This window comes from Tinamus guttatus, unplaced genomic scaffold (assembly GCF_059628265.1).
Source record: "Tinamus guttatus ecotype Peru unplaced genomic scaffold, ASM5962826v1 Tinamus_guttatus_pri_ptg000530l, whole genome shotgun sequence".
Taxonomy (NCBI): Eukaryota; Metazoa; Chordata; class Aves; order Tinamiformes; family Tinamidae; genus Tinamus; species Tinamus guttatus.
Genome location: NW_028289064.1, coordinates 2,201,309 through 2,223,183, shown reverse-complemented (window position 1 = coordinate 2,223,183; position 21,875 = coordinate 2,201,309). Strand labels below are relative to the sequence as shown.

The 21,875-nt window shown below is 37.4% G+C and overlaps 1 protein-coding gene across 2 annotated transcripts in view; it reads right to left on the bottom strand.

Annotated features, from left to right (window-relative positions):
* KIF5B (kinesin family member 5B) overlaps positions 1 to 21,458 on the bottom strand; it is a 28,986-nt gene extending 7,528 nt beyond the window's left edge. The window contains exons 1-16 of one of the 2 annotated variants that reach the window (XM_088533972.1): positions 21,262 to 21,458; positions 13,257 to 13,344; positions 11,552 to 11,625; positions 10,990 to 11,094; positions 10,533 to 10,581; positions 10,164 to 10,219; positions 9,993 to 10,080; positions 8,431 to 8,555; positions 6,817 to 6,921; positions 6,544 to 6,689; positions 4,945 to 5,093; positions 3,665 to 3,858; positions 3,029 to 3,097; positions 2,454 to 2,660; positions 984 to 1,127; positions 416 to 604 (exon numbers count right to left, since the gene is read on the bottom strand). In XM_088533972.1, coding sequence (XP_088390098.1) covers positions 416 to 604; positions 984 to 1,127; positions 2,454 to 2,660; positions 3,029 to 3,097; positions 3,665 to 3,858; positions 4,945 to 5,093; positions 6,544 to 6,689; positions 6,817 to 6,921; positions 8,431 to 8,555; positions 9,993 to 10,080; positions 10,164 to 10,219; positions 10,533 to 10,581; positions 10,990 to 11,094; positions 11,552 to 11,625; positions 13,257 to 13,344; positions 21,262 to 21,387 — 1,914 coding nt within the window. In that variant the 5' untranslated portion in view covers positions 21,388 to 21,458. The remainder of the gene's footprint in view (positions 1 to 415; positions 605 to 983; positions 1,128 to 2,453; positions 2,661 to 3,028; positions 3,098 to 3,664; positions 3,859 to 4,944; positions 5,094 to 6,543; positions 6,690 to 6,816; positions 6,922 to 8,430; positions 8,556 to 9,992; positions 10,081 to 10,163; positions 10,220 to 10,532; positions 10,582 to 10,989; positions 11,095 to 11,551; positions 11,626 to 13,256; positions 13,345 to 21,261) is intronic. The other variant, XM_088533973.1, reaches the window with a different exon arrangement.
* Positions 21,459 to 21,875: the final 417 nt, after the last annotated feature.

Below are 21,875 nucleotides of genomic sequence, written 5' to 3'. Positions count from 1 at the left end.
CTTGCATTAGAAATGAGTTTAAACTGCTGAGCAAGCCCATTATATTACAGTGGTGTCATCTCCGCGTGCTCACTGCCTTTACAGCTCAGACTCACTGCGTTGCAAGGCAGAGTGGCCACTGCTTTCATAGCACTGCTTATAAACATCCTGTGATGGAGAATACGTAGCTTCTAGTATTTAATACAAATGCTACAAAAGCATTATTAAGCTACGCCCATATAGTGGAAGTTCTGGCATCTTCTCACTCAACTCACTCAGAAGCATTCCAATTGAATAAAGCACTAAGGATACAGAGAAGAGTCCTGTGACTCTTATAAGGTGTCAGAAAAAATAAGCAACTGCAACGTTTAATTTTCTTGCAATAGGCTGATGGATGCAAAAGAACATTTTGGAAAAGTTCTATAGAAACAATTACCTGTGAGATACGGAGCTGACAGGCAGCCAACTCCTTCTCGTTCTCTTCCATTTTCTTATTGCTTTCAGCTTGGGTGCCTTCCAACTGTTTGCAACGTTTTACCATTGTTTTCACTTCTGATTTCATTTTACTAATGTACAGTCTTGCAACTGTGAACTCTTCATCTATCATGCCAGTTCCCTCAGGCTGCTAAAAAGTTTGAAATTGCACATTGAGAAAGTTTAGACAACTAAAATACTTATTGTACAGAGAATTAAGCATGAAATGGAGCAGCTTAGCACCTAGCATTCCTACTCCTATTCCAATCCCATGGAATTGGAGATACAAACAATGGATATTGTTTGCATCCATTGCCAGACTTGTGTGAATAAACCAGAAGTATTACGTGGTTAGTAAATTACCTCAACTCCTCACCCCTACAAACTTACTCTATAGATTTCCACCAACTCTTACAGCCTTGTTTTACAATTACATTAGTTATCTTTACTATACTAAGAACTCTGATCCTAGAAATTCAAAAGGCACAGGTGTAGTGTCATTAAAAAAAATTGCACTAACTAATCTTTACCTTGACATCATTATTTCCTACTGCAATTCCTATTTCTGCAAGATCTTTTAGTAAAGAGGCCATCATCTCTGTTGCTCGTTTCTTCTGATGGTTGGTCATTTCTTTCAGTTTCTGAAGCTCTGCATCTATACTGGCTAAAGTAACCTGGAACAAAAGAAATTACATTTTATTAAAAAATAAATACTCTATTCCCAGAACTAGTTTTGTATTTTTAAATAATGTATCAAGATATAATTGCCTGCTGAAGTGTCCCAAACAAATTATATCAACGTATTTAAGTATACTATGCAGTAAAGCGATATGTCTATTTTCATCTTCAAGTTTTCTTCTTGAAAGAAGAGAACTACATCCCCACAGTATTCTGCTTGTAATGCCTGCAAACAAGCATATTCTTTCCAGTATGTAGTATTTTAAGACTAGAGAGTATCAGGTGTCTTTAATAGTTTGAAATATTTGGCTACCACTCCTGTCAGTCATTCCATAAAGTCATTCCTGTCAGTCATTCCATAAAGCTGTGCAGATATACAATGGTTAAAGGTACGCGTTGTGGGACTGATGCAAGACACAGATTGAAATATGGGGCCTCCCTCAGAATAGCTTCTCAGCCTTCTGCTCCTTTCAGGAGGTAAAATAACCCCTCTCTTCTTGACAGCATTAAGATACGGCATGCAGAACACCCCTTAAATACAGGATGCAAATACAGGTTTCGAGGAAGACTTGCATGTTCACTGCAATTTTAGGACTGGAAAGAGTTTGGAGCAGAGTGTGTTGCTGCTACAGCACAGGCACTCCTCAGATAACAAAACTGAAACAGGTCACCTGTATGTAATAAAAGCATTTATCTCTAGGAGTTTTTAAACTTCTCTTAAGGTGGGAAAATGCCACAGATGCTACACAGAGAGCTGTCAGGTCCAATACTCAATGTGGATTTTATTGTCTTTAGCAAAGCCTCCCTTGCTAAGGCTAGTGTTAGAGACCACAAACTGAGGAAGTTTCAAGCTTAACTACCTGTTAGTATTTAGATATTTCAGAAAGGCAAGTTTGAAGTGAAAAAATATTAACTCTTACTTCATATTCAACAGTGGTGACTCAAGGCCCAAGTTACTTCTTCACTGGGCAAAATGACTCAACACTTTCATATTTGCATCTCAGCTCTATCTCAACATTACAGAGAAGACAAGCATTGTTTCATGCCATTGAGCTTTACAGACCTAGCGAAACTATCCATGAGAACTACCAAAATGACAGACAAAAGGGGAAACAAGCACAACACATGAAGAAACCTTTCAGATAATCTCTGCCATGGAAGACTTTTTAGAGATTCTTATATGGAGGGGGGAGGGGAAGGGGAAGGGAAAAGAGAAAGCCATATAAAAAGCCATCTAAAAAGTGACTTCAAGGAATGTAAGCAAGGCAGGAAAAAAAAGTTAGGTTAAAGACAGTCAGTAAGTTATTTTTTCAGTTTCCTACCGATTTTTGATTGAGTTCATCACTAAGCAGCTCATACTCCTTTGCCTTATCTTCTACTTCCTGAGACTTCTGGTCATAGTTGACTGCTAGTTCTTCAAGGGCCTGTAGCACTTCTTTCACTTCTTCTTTAGACGCATCATTTTCAGCTTGGAGGCGATTCAGCTCTGCCTGCAGGTTGTCTTGGTCCCGTCTGGTAGAAGCGAGAAGCTACAACATCAATAGACAATTAATAATCATTATCGAGAAATTGATGATTTTACCTACTGTATTACTGTGTGTTTGCAGTGTCCAGCATCATGAATAGGTATGCTCAGGACAGATACAGTGAGAGCACCATAATAGAAAAATTTAACCACTCATCTATAACCAGAGTCATTAGCTCTTTTAAAAGTTTTTGCAAAACCAAAATTATTATTAATCAAAGCCTCTCAAAACAGCAGCTGAGAACACACATGAAATGTAGCAAGCTTTCAAAGAGAAGGTGAACACTGATCATAAATTGTGACTCATCTTAAAACATCTCAATTTTTTAAAATTAAGAAAAACAAAAATATAAAGATACTAGAAAAACTCACCTCCTCCTGATCCAACATTTGTGTTTTTAGTTTTTCTACTAGTTGGCTCTGCTGATTAATCTCTTCATCCTGAAGTTGAAATAACAATGATAGAAGATAGATAATAGGTATTCAACTTTCCATATTTTGCAATAAAATTAAAAAGAATCATCCTTTTGATTCACTGGCCTATGCATTAGGTTTCTCATCAGGTGTATACTTATAAGAATTTTGACTTTGAAGCATAATGTTTTCTATCTATGTTTTGCAGATCCTCTCCAAATTCTAACTTTTAAGAAACACATAAAAATGAATTCAAAGATCCTCTCTCTCTCTCTCTCTCCAAACTTACTGCATTGCTTAAGATTTACAGTATGTTCAAATTAATGCATAAATTGAAAACAGTAGCTTTTTTAAAAACTGTGTTCTGCCTACTGATAAGTTTGTTTTTTTGGCAATTTTTTGTGACAGGAGAATACGAGCAAGTGAGTCAGGATACTCATTCAGCACCAGTAAGGCAATTTCTGATTTCTATTAAGCAGACCTTTCAGAATTAAAGCACTCCAGACATACATTCAAGCAGAGCTGCAAATTAAGTATTAGATAACGTAGCTCAAGATGTTTTTCCACAACATCTTATATCAAATAAGAATGTACCTTGTCATCTAGTTGTTTGTACAGCTTGGCAATTTCTTCCTCACATTTTCTTCTCTCAGTGTCAGTGAAATTGCCGGTTACTCCAATTGTAGCAGCTGGTTTATCATTAATAACAGTAATGTCCTTGTCCACTGTGAAAGCTTCTAAATTGGCCTTCTCTTTGTCAAACTGCTCATCAACTGGTACAGTCTCCCCTTAAATGAGAGATGTGTTTATAAAGTATTTTTAGTACTCATGGATTACCTTTCAGAAAGCTAGCCTTGAAAAGCACTGCATATTTGCTAATAACAATACAGCTCCATGGTTAATAAACAACCACATTCACAGATTTCATGACAAAAAATGATCTTTAGATCATCCAGACTGACCCCCTATTTATCACAGGCCATTATATTCTCATACATTATTCTGCCAGAAGCTCCAAATCCCATATGAAATTGTACTTTCTAGAATCCTAACTTGTCCCGAAGGCATTAAAGAGAATCGTCTCTTTTCCCTCAGAAGTCTGTTTTGATAGCGAGGCATATTTACTGTGAAGTTGTTTTACTTCCAATATTTCAATTGGAAGTAAGTAATATATTTAAATACATACTTGCTGTCCTTTTCATGTTAATTAACTTTTCAGGTGGGGTCTCATAACCATCTCCAGACAAGGAAGAATATGGAGAATGGAAGAGTAAGTGCATAACTGCAAAACCATCTTCAGCTGCCAAACTCCAAGCTATGTCTTCTTCTATAAGCACAACCTATGCTCTTTTCCCAAATTTAACACATCACACCTAATATACACTTCGCCATATCATGCAAACTAAGAGAGTCCAAATACTCAGGAAGAAAGGTGCATGTTCTGCACTGACAGCAATTTTTTTGTGCCTATTAAAGTGATTGATAGTTTTAGGTGAGGAAAACTTATTATGATATTGACTTGAATCAACAAAGAGAGGCAATATTTGTTCAGCTTCTGCATTTACAGCTAATTCACTACAAAACATTTTTCAATATTAATTCTAAAAATTAAGTCTAGTTTTCCCATTTAACCAAGCATTGAAAACCTAACCAACAAACTTTCAAACATTTTTTCTCCACTGCGCAATTACTAAAAATTGTCACATCTGAAATACAAACTGGGCAAGATGGTAAGCTTCAACGTCAACCTAATACGCGTCTTTAATATTCTAATTAAAGTTTTGCATACAGCTTTTAAATACTTTCAGTATCCTGGAATCTAAATCAGTGTCTATCTTCTTGCCTAAGTTTGCATAACAAAATTTTGCTCTCACCATTCCGCCATCTGTTGAGTTCATTTTCTAGCCACTGTATGGTGTTACGCAGAGTCTTGTTCTTCTCTTTTTCTTTTTCATATTTCTTCTTCCACTGTTCTGCAGTAAGCTCCACATTGACGCAGACTGTGTTCTTAATGGTCTTGGCTCTGCAGAGAGGGAGCAAGAAGCACTGAAACTGGTTCTTTTGAATATGTACAGAATTTTAGATATAATCTCTCAGCCATCATAGGTGAAAGCAAGCAACTCCCACCTTTTCCAAAGCTTGTTCTTACTCCTTGCCAACTTACTGTTCTTTCAGTTGATTGGATGCAACCATTAGCAGAAGGAACAATCAAACAACCTCTGAATAGGCTGAAAAAACTCAAGCTGTCTGAGCTGGATACTTTCACTGGAAAGAATTTAATTCAGGACACCACAGTTTTGAACAAAGAGCAGTAAGGGTAACATTTACCACACCTAGCAAACATATTTCCAATGGTCAAGAGACAGCATCCACACACTTTCAGTTATTACTTGGTTATTAATGTGACTGGTTACTACCAAAGGCACATTATTTCCTACTGGATTATGGGCCGAGTTTCAACCTGCTAGTTGTTCAGTTTAGGCTAAGTTAATAGATTTATTAAAATATTAATAATCTAATATACCAGACTGAAGGTATACTTTCCATAAAGAAAATCTCAGGAAAGATCAGTTGAAGACCTTCCTGTTGAACAGTAACAGATGAGTCAGGCTAACACAGAGGAGATGAACAAAGTGAAACTCTGACGGCTTTTGAAACCTCCTCCAGTAAATTAAGTGATTCAATCTAGAGTTCGGAAACAGGAACATTATGCTCAGACATTTGGAGTACCTCCAAATTTCTATGCAACTTGTAATTGATTTTATAAATATTAACTCAAATCTTACTAAAGAGTTAAATACAGGAAATGGACCAGAGGATAAGATTAGCAAGCTACTAAAGAAAGGTTGTCAGAGGGCAAAGCTTGCTCTGCAAATAAAGGTTTTAGCTTACCTGTAGAGTACCTCCTTTCTCCCTCCTCCAACTTCAAAGAAAGAATATTGATTCCCCTCCCCAAGACTATACATTAAACTGCATTTTGAAGCAAATGACATACCATCCTCTTGAGGATATAGTCTTCAGGATCCAGTCAAACTAAGGATATTTTTATATATATCAAATTTATATGAAGATTTTATATGAAAATAAAAATATATGTACATATATTATTTATATAAATTCATTATATATATATATAATGAATCACAACACTTAATAGCTACTTATGCACAGCAAAATTAGAGCAAGAAAACAAACATTCAAATTCATGCAGAATGAAGTAATAAGAGGTAATAAGAGCAAAATACTAACATATTTATGTAAGTTAATATATAACTAAATCACCGGTCGCACTTACGATCTCAGGATATATACTTATTAAAAAACAGATTCCTTCAAGAGTTCGTTTACTCTTAGAGATTCACTTACACCACATACTAATTTGTTGTTAGGCAGGAAACAATTTTGTAAGGCACTTAACAGGGACAAGAAGCAAAATGTCATAGGAAGAATTACCTTGCAAGTCATTTACTCACCTTTGGCCAAACAGAAGAGTAGATTTAGTTTCAGATTCATTGTATGAAGATGGAGAACAGCAAATAACAATAGTGGTTCTGCAATTGCCCCCTAGCGAGTCCTGAAGGATTCTCGTCATTTTGCTATCACGATATGGGACATAAGTCTACCAAGAAAACAGTTGAACAAGAATTAAACATTCCACGCACATGACTGAACAGGTCAGTAAAGGATTTCTGTATATTACAGTGCACCAAGATGCAAGCCTTGAAAAATCCAAAGAGCACACTTACACTGCTTTCAGCCAAAGCTGAAATGACGTTTCCAAGAGCAGACAAAGACTTGTTGATGTTCTTAGCCTCATCCAACACAGCACCTTCTGCTCCGGTTTTACTAACCTACATAACATTTCAGAAGGTTAGTAAATGCATCTTAAGAAACACTTTCCACATTTAATACAAAACTTGAATAATTTTCTCCTATTAAAGACGATGTGGATTTTAGGAGATACACGTCAGCAACTCGGGTTAGAACAATCAAAACCCTCCTTAGACTCTCTTCCTATTTTACCATTGATTTTCATTAAGAACTCAGGATTTGGAGATGCTTCTGGTATTTCAACGAAAGCAAGTATTTTCCCTTGGAAAGCAGACCTTTCTTTAAAAGATAAATAGATAGCTAGAAGCTTCCATCTATGAATTGGAACTTTTTCACAAGTTGTTTCATTCCTTTAAAAAAGGAAATCTGGGTGATTTGAAACTGCAAATTATTCACAATACAAACTAGAACTATAAAGCTTCATAAGAAGGTCTACATAGTTTGCTTACAGGCCAGTCCAGAAGCCAGGAAAGCAAAGCAGTGGGCCTATTTTAACAGAAGTTCTTGAGAACACAGGTTTTAGAAGGCAAATTTGACCCACATGAATGCCCTATGAACCAAACTTGATATTAACACAAACTGAGGCAGCAGAAATCTATCCATCTCACACCATTCTTCATTCCAGCTTTCCTGTCCTGACTGTTGAATTTTATGTATAGTTCCATAACTCCCCTTTTATAAGCCTTCTCATCATGTCTATAACTAAGCAACTCTATTTGTATTTCAAAAGACTGAGAAGTAGGAGAGCAGAATTTGAGCTAAACAGCAAAAGAAACAGAAGTACCCTATAAAGAGACCTGCAGCCTGATTTGCTTTTTTTCGACTTTTTGCTCATCCGGCTTTAATGCTTCCAGTTTGATTCCGATTAAGAGAGACAACCACTAAGAAATACATCCTAGAATAAGAACAGGATCAGAAAGAACAGAGAAGACACTGAACAATGACACACACACACAAGCACCGCCAAGCAGAAATGACTGAAAAAGCTGGAGACAGTGATGGAGATAAGCCCCGGGAGGAAAGATTAAAAGGGCAATGTCAGAAATCCAGGTCTTAAAGGAGTAAACTGCAGTGTATAAAGCTGAATAACACTAATATACAATAAATAACATGAAATACGTTGTTTCATTCCTTCTTTTAAGTATTGATTCAGGAAAAGTTGTCATCTCTGTGATAATGCTGATAAGAATTAGAAAAACTGGCACCACTACATAAAAAAATGTAGATACTCCACATTTAGAAACACTCTTTGATTTTAGTATCTAGTTTATCTAATACTCAGATAGTTTTTACCTCTCGAATATCAAGAATGAGCCTATTGCCTCATCCTATTCCACATTTACAAACTTCCTGCAGAAATGTAAATTAGTTTAAGGAGAGAGTATCTGAAGAATCAAAATTCTTTTGAATTTTTGATTCTGAGTATCAGAATTAAAAAGCTTTAGAGATGACTGCTCAGTCAAGTGTTTTAAATGAATGTAAAAGTTATCTGAATTTTTCAAACCATGAAAAGAGAAATTAAAAGTTACCTTTTCACTCCCTGCCAAGTCCACAAGGTAAAGTTTTCCACTTAGTTTCTGTTCTGTTTGAGTATTCTCTTGTTTGACATTAATAAGAAAAATACTATGACTTCGGGAACTGTGTTCATTCATATCTATAAACCAAAATAGATAAATTGTCAAAAAAGTATAATCAACATTACTTAACTAATACAGCATCTTCCTACCCTGAATTGACAGACCTAAAGGTAACACAACTATACACAGTTGTCTCACAAGACAGTAAGACACTGCAAAACCAATAGTTAGTATCACTTGATTAAGTAACCAAGATCCACTCTCCCTTGGGCTTCTATTAATACCACATATGCTCACTGATAAGATTTCAGTCATCTATGGATTTCACACACTAAATTCACTGTATTAGAAGACCAAGTACATTTACATCTTGACACCAAAGCACACTTCAAAAATTTAGTGTATCACTTTATAGTTTTGTGAAAGTTTAAACTAGATGATTAAGTCATCTCTCATCCCTTTCTTCTTGAAATACGTATTGCCATCTGTGCTGTGAAACATACAATGTAAATAAGACTGACGATGAATTTAAAGAACTGTTTGAATTTATTAACAAGATCTAAGCTGCCAGCAATCACAATGAGAATGAAAGTCCATTTCTTCTTCCTTTTAACCATAAATCCCGCATAGGCCTAAAAGGACCGGCTCATTAATTTCACACACGATGCTCTACATGACGCACAATCTTGACATCCAACTTTCTGTTATTTCTCCATTACTTAGCTTTGCCCCCATTTCAGTACTACGTCACCTAGAAATAATCAAGTTGAAGTCCGAGACTAATTCTTTCCTTAAGATTAAGACCATGTTTATTTCTGCTCCTTAACCAAAAAAAAAAGATTTTTCCTTCTCATGTTTTCTTAAAGAAAACTTCTCTTTCTTGAAGAAATAACTGAGCACATCCACAAAGAAATCCTCCTCAAGCCAGCTCACAAAGACTTCCAAAGACCGAAGTATTATTCTGCATGAATCTCATCTTTCCTTGTCATTTTTTGCCCTCCCTCCCCCCCCCCCTTTTTTTTTTTTTTGACCCAACTATTCTGCTTTTTGTGAGAACATGGACTCCAGTGTCATTGCTCCTGACAACTCAGCTACCAGAAAGCAAAACTTGGGATACTGGGATGCTGCTTGGATCTGAAGTATGTCCCAATACATCTTCAGATAGCTTTTCTTAGAGACATCATGCCCAAGGTGTATGAGAGACACTGTGCCTTACTTTTAGATTCACAGGTTAACTGGAACAAATTCCACAAAACGAAACTTGGCATTATGCCTAACAAAACTATACTTTTCCCCTGCTCCCACAGCAAGGGAGCCTCACTGATCATGTCCTCTTTCTCATCTAAGCCCAAGTAACATCTAACAAGAAATGAACTGAGAGTTGTTTCTAAAACATGCGCTGAAATGGTTTGCACTAGGCCTTCTTAAAAAGAAATCCCTTTTTTTTTTGTCTCTCCTTCTTTTGAACACATATAATAAACAGAAATAAAGCACTAAAAGAGATAGATACTTACTTGTAACTGCTACATGCCGATTAGATTTTCCTTCATCTATAGTATCCATAACTTCTTCTGGACTACATACAAAACGCTCTGTGCAACCCTTTAAAAAATATCAACACGTCAGAAGTAAATGCTGCATATGACAGAAATGAAAGATCAAGACAACACCAAGTTATCACTCACCTTTACATAGGGAACTCTATTTTTATCTTCGTGAACAGAAAGATTGGTCTTCGAAACTGGAAGAGAAAAAGTTCTAAAGTACTTATCGAATGAACTAGTTATTCACAAAATACACCTCAGGAGTTAGAGGTGTTATTTTCACAGAGTTATATTATTTTCACAGCAATACTCTCTAAAAACACAATATATACAAAACAATCACTAATGCAGCTAAAATTTTTGTACATATTGGCTCCATACCTTCTCATTTTGATGCAACTATATCATCTACAGGTTATTATTAGTATACTAAATAGTTAAGCGTCATAAAGTTTTTATTTAAATCTCTCCCTCCAGAATAAATTTTTGTTTCATATAAGTCAGACTTACCATCCAAAAGGTCCCTTATTTTATCCAAGTATATTTCAAAATATGACACCTAAAAAAAGTAGAATATTAGAAAGCAAAAACATGTAGCTTTGGGATGAGAAGTATCCACATGATTTAGACCTCCCACATAAACACATCTAATTCATGTATTAGAGGCTGAACTAAAATTTAGCTTTGAAAAAGAAGCCATTTTGATCAAAGCTTAAAGTACTATCGGTACTGACAGATGCTATCAGGTGATAGCTACCATCAATGTTTAATGGAAACAAGATTAAAGTGTTAACTTAATTCTTCTTTAAGAAGACTTCTGAAATAACTCATTTAGATTTTCCAAGTTACTGGCACTCTGCAATGGTCCAGACAGAACAAACACTGAACTACAGGCTATCTCCAGTTTTAATACTGAAGCAACAGTTTCAGTAGTAAACTTAAATAGGTAGTAATGAAGAAGGCTTACTTTAATATGAAACTCGAGATTCTCATCCATAGAGTAAATATAATTAAAAATATCTTGCACTATTCTTGGAATAATCCCCATTCCGTCTGGGTCATGAAGCTTCCCCTTATTAGAAAAAGATAAAATAAAATGAAACATTACATTGAATTCAACATCATAAAGAGAATTTAAAGGCAAAATAAAGTCAACAGACAACAACCTAGTTTTAAATACATCATCTCTGTCAGCCTTTTATTTTACCTATAAAGGAAAGTCTTGACCATCCACTTAAGCCCAGTATTTACCAGGAGACAAAAACAATCTCAGATCTCTCTCAAACAACTAAAAGCGAAAATCTACTATCAGAAAACTATGTTTCTTCTACTGTTGAGAAGTAAAAGGCCACAGTTATCACCATTTCCAGTTCTGACATTTTAGTTATGCAAATATTGCAGTGAAAAAGTAAGAAAGTTAAAATTCAGAACAAAAACAGTAGATAGATCTTGTTTCCAGAAATAGGATAATAGCACTGTTGTGAGAAGAAATCACGACCGTAAGAGATAACTATTTTAAGATTTCTTACTTCCATAGTGTGCGTTTTCCCAGATGATGTTTGCCCATAAGCAAATATTGTACCATTGTATCCCTCAAGTACATCTAGAAGAAAAAAGTATTTTCGTTAGGGTTCTTTTCCTGCTTCTACACAAGCATCAAATGAAACGGAATACAAGCAAACAATCGCAAAAATCTTTAGCATGTAAAATCATTGATTAAATGGATCAACATTTAGTAATTCAGTAGTAGGGTTTGGATTGGGGGAGATAGTAAACTTCCTAAAATGTAATTATTTTTGAAGGAGCTTTTCCTTCAAACAGGACTTGATTTCCTTTCTGTTCCCAATTCTAATGTCCTGGTACAACTGGCAGGTTGAACAACAGATAGTCTTCAATGACTCATGAGGAAGAAGAAATCACGTACAAGAAAGGTATGCTATCATCAGCCTCCTCAGGAAAGTTCAAACGTCTAAATATTAAGAGAAGGGGCTGTGCCATAAATTTCAGCAGTTTATACTTCACCCACAAGGAGAGTTGGTTGCATTTTAAATTGTACATAAACCAACCTGGGGTTGCCTTTTTTTTTTTTTTTTAATAAAAAAGAAAATCAGGGTGAGGGTGTTTGTTTACCAGTGTTACTGTTGAGTAACATCTTGAAAGCAAACTTTTGTTTTCTGTAAACAACCACAGGCTACTCCCAAATGGAGAGGTCTTATCTAACCCATCATACCCTGAATCCATCTGTACCATCACTACAGTCAACTGTCACAAGATACATAACAGCCTAAGCAAACACAGTCAGGGGAAGGGAAAAAAGGTTTATCAGATGGGTCAGATGGGAATGATGAGGGGGAACACTAAGGAGGTGGCAGAAAAAGTTTACAGCTCTCAGTCAACTCCAATTCTGAATTGTCAAAAAAAAAAAAATATAAAAGAATTTTTACTCCCCCCACCACAAAAAAAAAGAAAAAAAGAACTAAATCTAATCTCTAACTCCTTTAAGATTTTAATTCTGACAGTAGTATGGATTTTTCACAACAATTCACTTATTAAAAAATGAGTTTTTAACCAACCTTTTTTCTTTTACTTTCCTTGTCCTTTTATTAATAAAATATCACTAAAATATCAGCTACTAGTGATTTCTTGCAAGGCTTTGTTAAATTGTAGTTGACTACTTTCAAAATATTAAACTATCCTCCTCCAAAAGCTGTAAAAAAATAAATAAAGAGAGAAAAAAAATAGCAAATTGCTTACTACAGTAATGTAGTATTTTGTAACCTTGTAGAGCTTGATCTTTAAAAGTTACTAGGGCAATTCTGACGATTTAAATTTGAAACTGTATATCCTAAGATTATCATAAGAATTATATTTTCTGACACCAGACTACTAAAAAAAAAAAAAAAAAATCAAGAAACTACTTAGAAGAATTGCTTTCAAGCAGAAGGGTTGTTTTGATTTTTAATTTCTGATATATTGCTTTAAACTTTTTTTGCAGAAATCAGGAAAAAAATAAGCATGAAAGGTAAATATTTATGAAATGCTACAAATAGCTGAAACAGCAAGTTTAGAATTCAGATAATTGATCTACTAGATTACAAGAAGATTTTTACACTGCTATGATCTATGCTAGGTTTTACTAAAAGGAGGTAAGAAGGAATAACAGAGGTTTTCACCATTAAAATCAAAATAAATATGTAAGACGTACATATGGGAAAGGCTATTCTCCCACCTTACCTTTGACAATCTTTTTAGCACAATCATTGTATACTTGTTCCTGTGACGTGTTCGACTGGAATACACGGTCAAATATGTATGGCTTAGACTGGAAAGAAAGAAAAGACTCAAGTCACTTGAAAGTTAAGTATCTTTTAAGTTAAGTAACTTTAACAAGTTAACACGTTAAATTTAACAAGTTACTTAGGAGTTACTTAAAAGACAAATCCCAGAAATAACTGAAAGGCTTTTGAATATTGTTTTGGAAGTAATCCTTACTCTCTCCATATCTTATGTTTTAGTTACTTTAAAGATAGTAATGTGGAAAATGGCATAAATATAGCACTGCCAAAGTCTTTATATGCTTGCCCAGACATAAGGCCTTGAATTAAATATATTTTGTTACAAAGTGTAATGTAATCTACAGAGGTTACCAAAACTACTCTCCCACATGACCTCCATCTATGCAAGTTGCAATGTAAACCAATACTTATATTTTCAAGAAGCCTTTACTCCTTTCCACAACTCCCGTAGACCCAAATTATTAAAAATCTTTTACAACACATTAAGAACGTTTGCCTTGGTAATATCTGGTAAAACAAACAAACATTCAGGTTTTACACTGACTACAGGTAATCTATTTCCTCCTCCCCCACAAGAGTTTTTCCCCCCTCCCCATTCTTCCCAAAAAGCACTATCCATAAGCGGAAGGAAAGTGCCAGTTTTGGAAGAAAAGAACCGATCACAGAAGACTTTGAACTTGGAAGATACTAAAAAGCAGCAGTTCTGATACAGCTTTCTGAAAGTAATATTAGATTTTTGCTTTGTTAAAAATACAAGAGATTTTTATAGGACAGTTCTAAACAGGCGACGAATCATTAGAATATGAACTATTACACTCATCTTAGGAAGTTCAATATTTTGAAACATTTTTGGAGTTTATAATTTTTTGCAGATAGTCAAGACTAACAAGGGACCTAGGTCACTTCCTGTTGCTAATTTCATTGCAACTGTTAAGTGCTCAATTTTACTTAGTTATCATCCCTCTCCCAAGGATATTCTGAAACAGCCTCCCTGGCAGAGCAGCAAGTCCAGCTCCTATCCTTCACCCACCCACATTCCTTTCCCCAGGCTGACCTTCCTTGAGCCTTTTAGTAGGGTCTAGCATAATATCAAACGCAGCTTTTTAGTTCCAACACAAAGCCAACTGCTGAGAGGGCTTGCATCCAGCTACATGACTTCCCTCTCAGGGGAAAAACAAATAAACGAACCTCAACAACACACACACACACTTTATAACAGCATTCAAAATGCAGGTGTCCTTAGGAAACCACAAGACTTAGTAGGCAGAAACCATCCCTGAGGTGCTACAGTTTGTCAGATGATGCACACTTTCTCATTAGGGAAATCATGAGTCCTGTCAATTAGTCATTTTTTACCTACAAATATACATCAAATTCTTAAGTTGCAAAGGAAGAATTGAGACAACTGTATTGACCAAGTACACTAAGGTTACTTGCAATTAACACTGCAAGTAACCTGAAGGTAAGAGGCTTAAGACTGGAAATGCATTATATAAAAACATAATGCACTGCCAGAGAGAGAATGCTGGCCATACATTTTCTTTCTCACTAGCAGCTGTAATTTTAAAAAGCTTCCACCCACACAAACATCAGTCAGCTACACTATACTTCGCAAGCCAACTGCATCATAAAACACATTCATTATTTCTTACATATCCATGTTCTTCCATGCATTTGTGTGCACTGAAATAGTAGACAAATTGCAAGAATATGATGGGAAAAGCCACAGAGTCCATGCTCTATCCAGCAATCATTAACAGCACCCACTACTTTCCTCACAGATTCCTAACATATGATCTTTACTACCCCCAAAAAGAATTTGGCAACTATTTTTACCTCCTCAGAGAAATAAAAGTACATTGAAATGTAAATAGTATTTTGCATAGTATTATGTTTAAATGAATTTATACACATCACTGTAGACATATATAGCAATAGCAAATAGCAAAATACTGCTATTGTAAAATAGCGGATTTTTAGTTTCTTGAAAGAAATCAAGTTTAATATCTGGTACAGAATACCTTGTTTAGAAAGTACTGCAGGCACAAAATCTGTGCTAGAGTTCACCTATTCTGCAATGCACAAAAATGTTTGCAGGTGCTTCATTTTCTAACAGCATATAGAGAAGAACGCCTTTTTTATTCTACTGCCAAGCAAAGTCTGATGGAAATAAACTATTAATCCATGATCATGCAAGAGCAAAAATATGTTTACTAACTTCCGTGAACACATCATACTTGTAGACTCTGCTCTCTCACTGCCATTCAGACACCCTCATACTGCAATTTGGTTTCGCTCCTGTATCTCACGTACTTCTATTTGTTCACAAAGTTTAATAAGATGAAGAATAGATGTATGATGAATGTCACAGATTAGTAAGAACAGAAAGCTAATCTACAAGAACTTCACTCAGGCCATAATGCCTTTAATTGATCTTGTTTATTTATACAGTGAAAGCTGGTAGGCACATGACAAATTCCAATTACCCTCAAATAATAACTGCTACCAGCACACCACAAAATTGCTAGAGCCCCTTTCATACCATTTGTAACATCTCCATTCCTGAAGGGGGGGTGGGAGGGAAGGAGATTGCCCTCAATATTATCCCTTTCCAGATAAAGCTGGAATGCAACTTCAAAGCTCCCAAAAACCTAATTAAGTACTGCTCCCCACCCCCACTATACTTGTTTATCACATTTGTGAGAATCCACATTAGACTGTCCCTTTTCCATCATCACTGAATATCTAACCAAGTAGGTTTAGCCCAGCATTTTCCAGGATAATTATGTTTAAAAAATAATAACAACAATAAAAAAGGCATTCCCACTCAGTACACTCAGCCAATATGTTTTTTTTTTTTGGCACCTGCCATGTTTCGACTTATAATTTCTCTTAGAGTCTACTTTCTGATGCAGACAAAGCCAAACCAGTCTTACACAGATTACCCTGCCCCAGAAAGCCTGGCCATTACCTTTAAGGGATTAAGTCAGAAAGATTAAAGTAGACAGATACTTTTTTTTTTCTTTCTTTCTTTTTTAGCAATCAGATGCCTTTTCTTCCCCAAGAAGCAAACCATGAGGTATTACAATAGAACTGCAAGCACAAGATGTCCAAGTAAAATGATTGTGTGGTCTGCAAAAGTGTGGTAGTGTCACCGCCATGACAATACTGTCTTGACTTACTCTACAAAAATTTGTTTTCAGCATATTTTACTTAAGCCCTCATACAGATTTGACACATATGTCTCAAATGTCCCACAGCAAGAACTCTGCAAGCGCTCCCACAGCCCTTAAAGTACATCTGGCAACATGAATCAAGAGCAACTGTACCAAATCAGAACAAAGGATTTAAGTTCAAGTACACATAACTCAAAGATTATTTATCTTTTATATAGGAGAACATTCAACCTATCCAAATTACACACCATTAGCAGTATACTAGAAAAACTTATTATAAGTTACATAAAATTATTTTAAATTATTTCTAAGAAATTTTCCCACTGTAATTTCCTGTAAGTTACAGAGCTTGTTAGTCCTAAGACTATCCTAGTTCACCTTATTTTCTAGGCATTCATATCTGAAGTAAAGTCTGTAGTGAAAGGTTACTTGTGATAGAAAGATAGACAATTCTTTTTCAACACATACAGATGCTTTTTAAGGTTAACCAAGGCATTCTTTTTTGCTAGAATGGTTTGCTAAAATAATGTTTCATACACCTGTGTTTAGCTTATTCCTGGTGCAAGATTGAATTAATGGGCTTACTTTCACCTTACGTTTAGATTTTTTGTTAAAGAACACTCTCAGTTTCAGACTAAAACAAAGCAAAAATTCCACTTTGAGCTATTTTTGGAAAACATGATGCAAAACACATGACTCAGCTTCTCCTATTAGGAAGTCAAAGCACTGCTACCTTGACATACCAAGTGGAGGCCAAGCGGCACGTGAGTGAAAGGGCACAGTCCCAACATGATATTTTCAGGTTAAGCAAAAGATTTTCTTCATATCCTAGCATTAGAAACTGCAGCTAATACAGAACAGTCAGTAGAGCTCTGTTCTTTTTGCCTTCTCTGTCTTATTTCTATGCAAACACCACAATTCAAGTATAGACATAAGTTACATTGTCTGTACATCCTACACAAAACAAAACTATTATTGTCAAGGAGGACTAAAACAGATAAGTTTACCATGAAAATTTGTGACTGGAAACTCAAATTCCAGCATCAAACCAGAGGATATTGGGATAAGTGTTTCAGCAAAGCTTTACTTGTGCAAAATTGTTTCTTCTAAAGCAAAAAGTAAACACCACTAACACACAAACAATTATTAGGTTTCAGAATGAAAACATGACATGAGTGGTGAGATGTTTTTAAGAAAGCGGTACAGCAATCAAGGAGTGCATCTCTATTTAAAACACTGCTGCAAGTTAGAATACTTGTCCTTTTTTTGTATAATTACTAGGTGAATATCATGTGAGAGACTTCTCTACTACCATTCTGGTCTGAAGACTGAAAAAAGTGACACTGAAAATCCAAACACTTTAGCTAGAGATTATAACAATTCCCAGCTTATGCCTGAAGTTTCACTTTAAGCATCGAGCAGAAACACACTACTAAAAATACTTCAGTAAAATAACATCAAGAACTCTTGCTTAAGAATGCACCTTGCTCCCTGTATTTATACCTTTCTGCAATAGACAAGTTACATTTTCTTTAGAATAATATGCCAAAAGCTGCGGTAAAAGACAAATGATCTTCACTAATCGGATTCTAAACACAACTTAAACCAAGTTATATTTTCCTTTACTACCCTATAATAATTTATAAAGAAAAAGAAAGCAAAATAGTCTCTGTCAAGAGTATGAGACATATGTCTGAAGTACAGAAAATACTTCTCTAAACAAATACTAAAATATAGGCAGATAGTCAAGAGTTTTTCTTGAGAAAAGACTACATTATGATCATTGCTAGAAGTCTGGAGGAAACGAGGACACTGCCCATTTGTGTATCAACACCCACAGTGCCTTGTCACTTCAGTCCTTTGACAGCACTGATTTCAGCTTAGACTTCTGTCCAAAATGGTTGAGCAGGATTGCTTTGAATTACATCTGTTTTGGACAGCTATAAGATGAGCAAGACTAGGGAAAGAGATTTTTTAAAAAAGGTACTGATACTTTAAGCAGAGCTATCAATCTACCCAACTGAAAGCAGTTTTAAATTTAAAGAATAAAGGACATATAATATAAGCTTGTTGGGCCCCACTGAAATCCTGAAGTAAACCTCTTTCGACTCCATGTTGAACAGCATAAATGTCTTGATACACCAGGTCCATATATACTCATAGTGAATCACATAACTAAGTTAGCTGTTTCAACAACACCCCCATACTGCTAAAAATATTTAATGGTCTTTTTTGTTAAAGTGTTTAAAATGGAAAAAGAGTGCCCTTGATTAATAATAAAAATGTTAAAACCACTTGACAAGTTAAACAAAGTGCTGTTAAGGAACAGCACCTTCCCAAAGCCTGTAGCTTAAAACAAGCCAGCAGCACTTGCCCACTCAGATTGCTGCTCTACACCAACTACAATTAAAGCAAGTATTTTATCTATCACAAATCGAAACAACTCACTGGTCCAGAATGACAACCATGCCAGTAATTACACAGGAAGAGTTGGGGGCGGGAGGGGAAGGGGAAAGAGATAGTTCAGAGATGACAGGGAGCCAAAAGAGGAGGAGGGTTTGGCTACAGCAACTGCCTTCCTTCCCCTCCTTCCTCCAGGGGAGTCAAACCTGCAACAGGGTCTGCTACAAGCTCTGGTCCCACTGTCTCCTGGTTTTCATTTGCTACCTATCATTTCAAGAAACATCTAAGTATCATTCAGAAGCCTTCAATATTTCAGCATAGACCAACGTATTTTTTAATATATATTTAAGTGACTCAATTCACTGTTCAAATGTCTGCAAGTATTACATGTAACGGTAAGTACAGAAAACCTAATGCACAGTTGAAAGCAACCAAACATGCAGCTGAGGAACATTTTTAGAAATTGCTTATGGGAAGAATAAGAATGGCTGTTACTATCCTCCCTCCCTGTGACAACTTCACAGAACACAGGCACAGTGCAGCTGGCTAGCTACATCTTCAGGTTGGAAGGTCACTTAGTAAATCCTTCACTAAAATAAGGTTCAAGTATTGTCTCTACTCCTGTAATCTTGTAACTTGTTTTTTACTATTTTTTCAAGGTCAGACACAGCAAATCTTGCACCTAGGATGACTGAGGATTTTATTTTGTTTCACCCACACAGAAAACACTAAAATACAGTTTTAACGATAAACGTCAACTCCCTACCAATTCCCAGCACAGAACCCTCCATCATCCCTCACAAGCATGACATCACGTTATCAGATACAGATTCAGCGAGAGCCCAGCCCAATTTATATTCTAGACATTCTAAAGAGTATTTAAAGGTATAAAAGTTCTCCTCAACTCGCAAACAACGAGAAATGCTAGTTTCAATGTTTGGTAGTAAACTGCTTAAAAAAATAAATTGTGTAGAACTGTAACTGTGAGAAGCAGAATATTAGAGATGAAAACGCGGAAGATTCTATTCAACCTGCAATACACGAAAGGAAACATTTTAAGTCCACTCCAAATTATATATTTCTGTTATTTGAGGTTTATTTCACTGGAAATAGCTGTAACTTAGCTCAGAAACTACTGAAAGAAACAAGATGCAGAAAATGCATTACTTATTTTTTAAACTAATTATTTTTTTCCTGACTTTTGTTAAAATAAAGAGGAAAAAAATAGTTTAAAAATGTTTGTGCAATTAATCCTAGATTTTAAACAGAAAATACACTGTCTCACTGCATGGCTTCTCACTAATGGAGTGAGACAGTTTGTTCTAGTTAAAAATTCCTTTTCCAGCTTCGGTTCCAGCTCACTCTGAGGAGTTTACCTGTACAACCTCTGTCAGAAAAGATCTATGCCATGATAACAACTTGTCAGCTGAAAGAGGCCCAAATTCCCTCGTTTCACAAGCACTCTAGCTTTCTTGCAGCTAGAGGAATTCCACATCTTATTTGAAAAATCAGTGGAATCTATATAGAATAAAGCAGCAGCATTCAGTAGGTTATATTTAAAATACATGTTTTTAATGTCTTCTTCGAAGTTCAGATACTTTGAAAAAAAGATAGTACTGATTGCCTTATGAAAGAGAATAACTAACGCAAAATTCATAGAAAAATAACCAACTGACAATTCTAAGCAGTGCATTCAGCAGTGCAGAACCAGGGGTGTCTCTGCAGTAATTAAAAGTTAGCAGACATAAAACCCAAGCATCAGGAATAAGGGGCTTGTTTGCAGAATACCAGGCAGTAAACTACTGTACTTCATATTCCAGCTCCACTATGTAACTAAATATGACAAGGCTGAATATGAACAAGGCTAGGATTATCCTTGTTCCTGAACATCCAGACTGTCTTGTAAAACTCTCATAAGATGACTTAGGTTAAAATGGATTTATAGACTTATCACTGCACTGCTGCGAGCCCCAGCACACACTTTTGCGAGGGCTGCATTTATTCAGCGGCCAAACTCATCACGGCCGCCACAAACGGGCGCAGCAGGGCCGGGGGGTCCCGCCTGCTGCACTGGCACCTCGCACGTTTCCCGCGGGCGCCCCAGGCCCGGCAACGACGACCCGAGCTGCACCCCGAGCCTCCTGGCAGGACCTTTGTGCGGGTTTCCCGACCCGCCACCACGCGGCCCCCAGCTGCCCCCCGCCCCTCTATGCCCCTCCGTGCCCGCCCCGTCCACGCTGCCGCTTCTCACCCCAAAATAACCCGGACGGCCCCAGCCTTCCCCGCGCCCATCCCCGCGACATCCGACCGCCCGGCCGAGCCTCCTCCCGCCTCTGCCGCCTCTCTCCCGGAGTGGCCTCTCACCGCGATGACGACGGTGTCCTCGCCCTGAAACTTGGCGACGTACTTGTCGCCGCGGGTCACCTCGGACTCGTTGAGGGGCCTGAAGCGACACATCACTTTGATGTTGCACTCCGCCGGGTCCGCCATCTTAGGCCGCCGCCTCCGGGGCGCTCAGCTCAGCTCTGCCGCCGCCCACCACTGCTCCCACGCCGCCCGCTCGGGGGAATCTCGCAAAGCGCCGTCACCGCCGGGAGGCCCCGCGCCCGCCCAGACAGAAGGGAGAAAGGACGCACTCCTCGCCGGCCGCCGCCTCCCGCGCTCACTCCCTCCCCAATATGGCAGCCATGGCGGCGCCCGCAGCCCGCGAGACCCGACCCTCCCCGCGCGTCGGCGGCGCCGCCAGCGGTGACGTCATCCTCTGCAGCGCGAAAGCCCCCCCCCTCGGCGCCGAGGTGCCGCGCAGGCGCGGTCCTAGCCCCGCCACCGCGGGCGCTCTACTGCGCAGGCGCAAAGCCGGGGCTGGGGGGGCGGGAGGAGGGGCGCGCGAGTGCGGACGCTCGCAGCTGGCATGCGCAGCCGTAAGGGGCGGGGCCACGGAGGGGCGGGGCTGTGGGTGTGGCTGGGGGCGGGGCCCC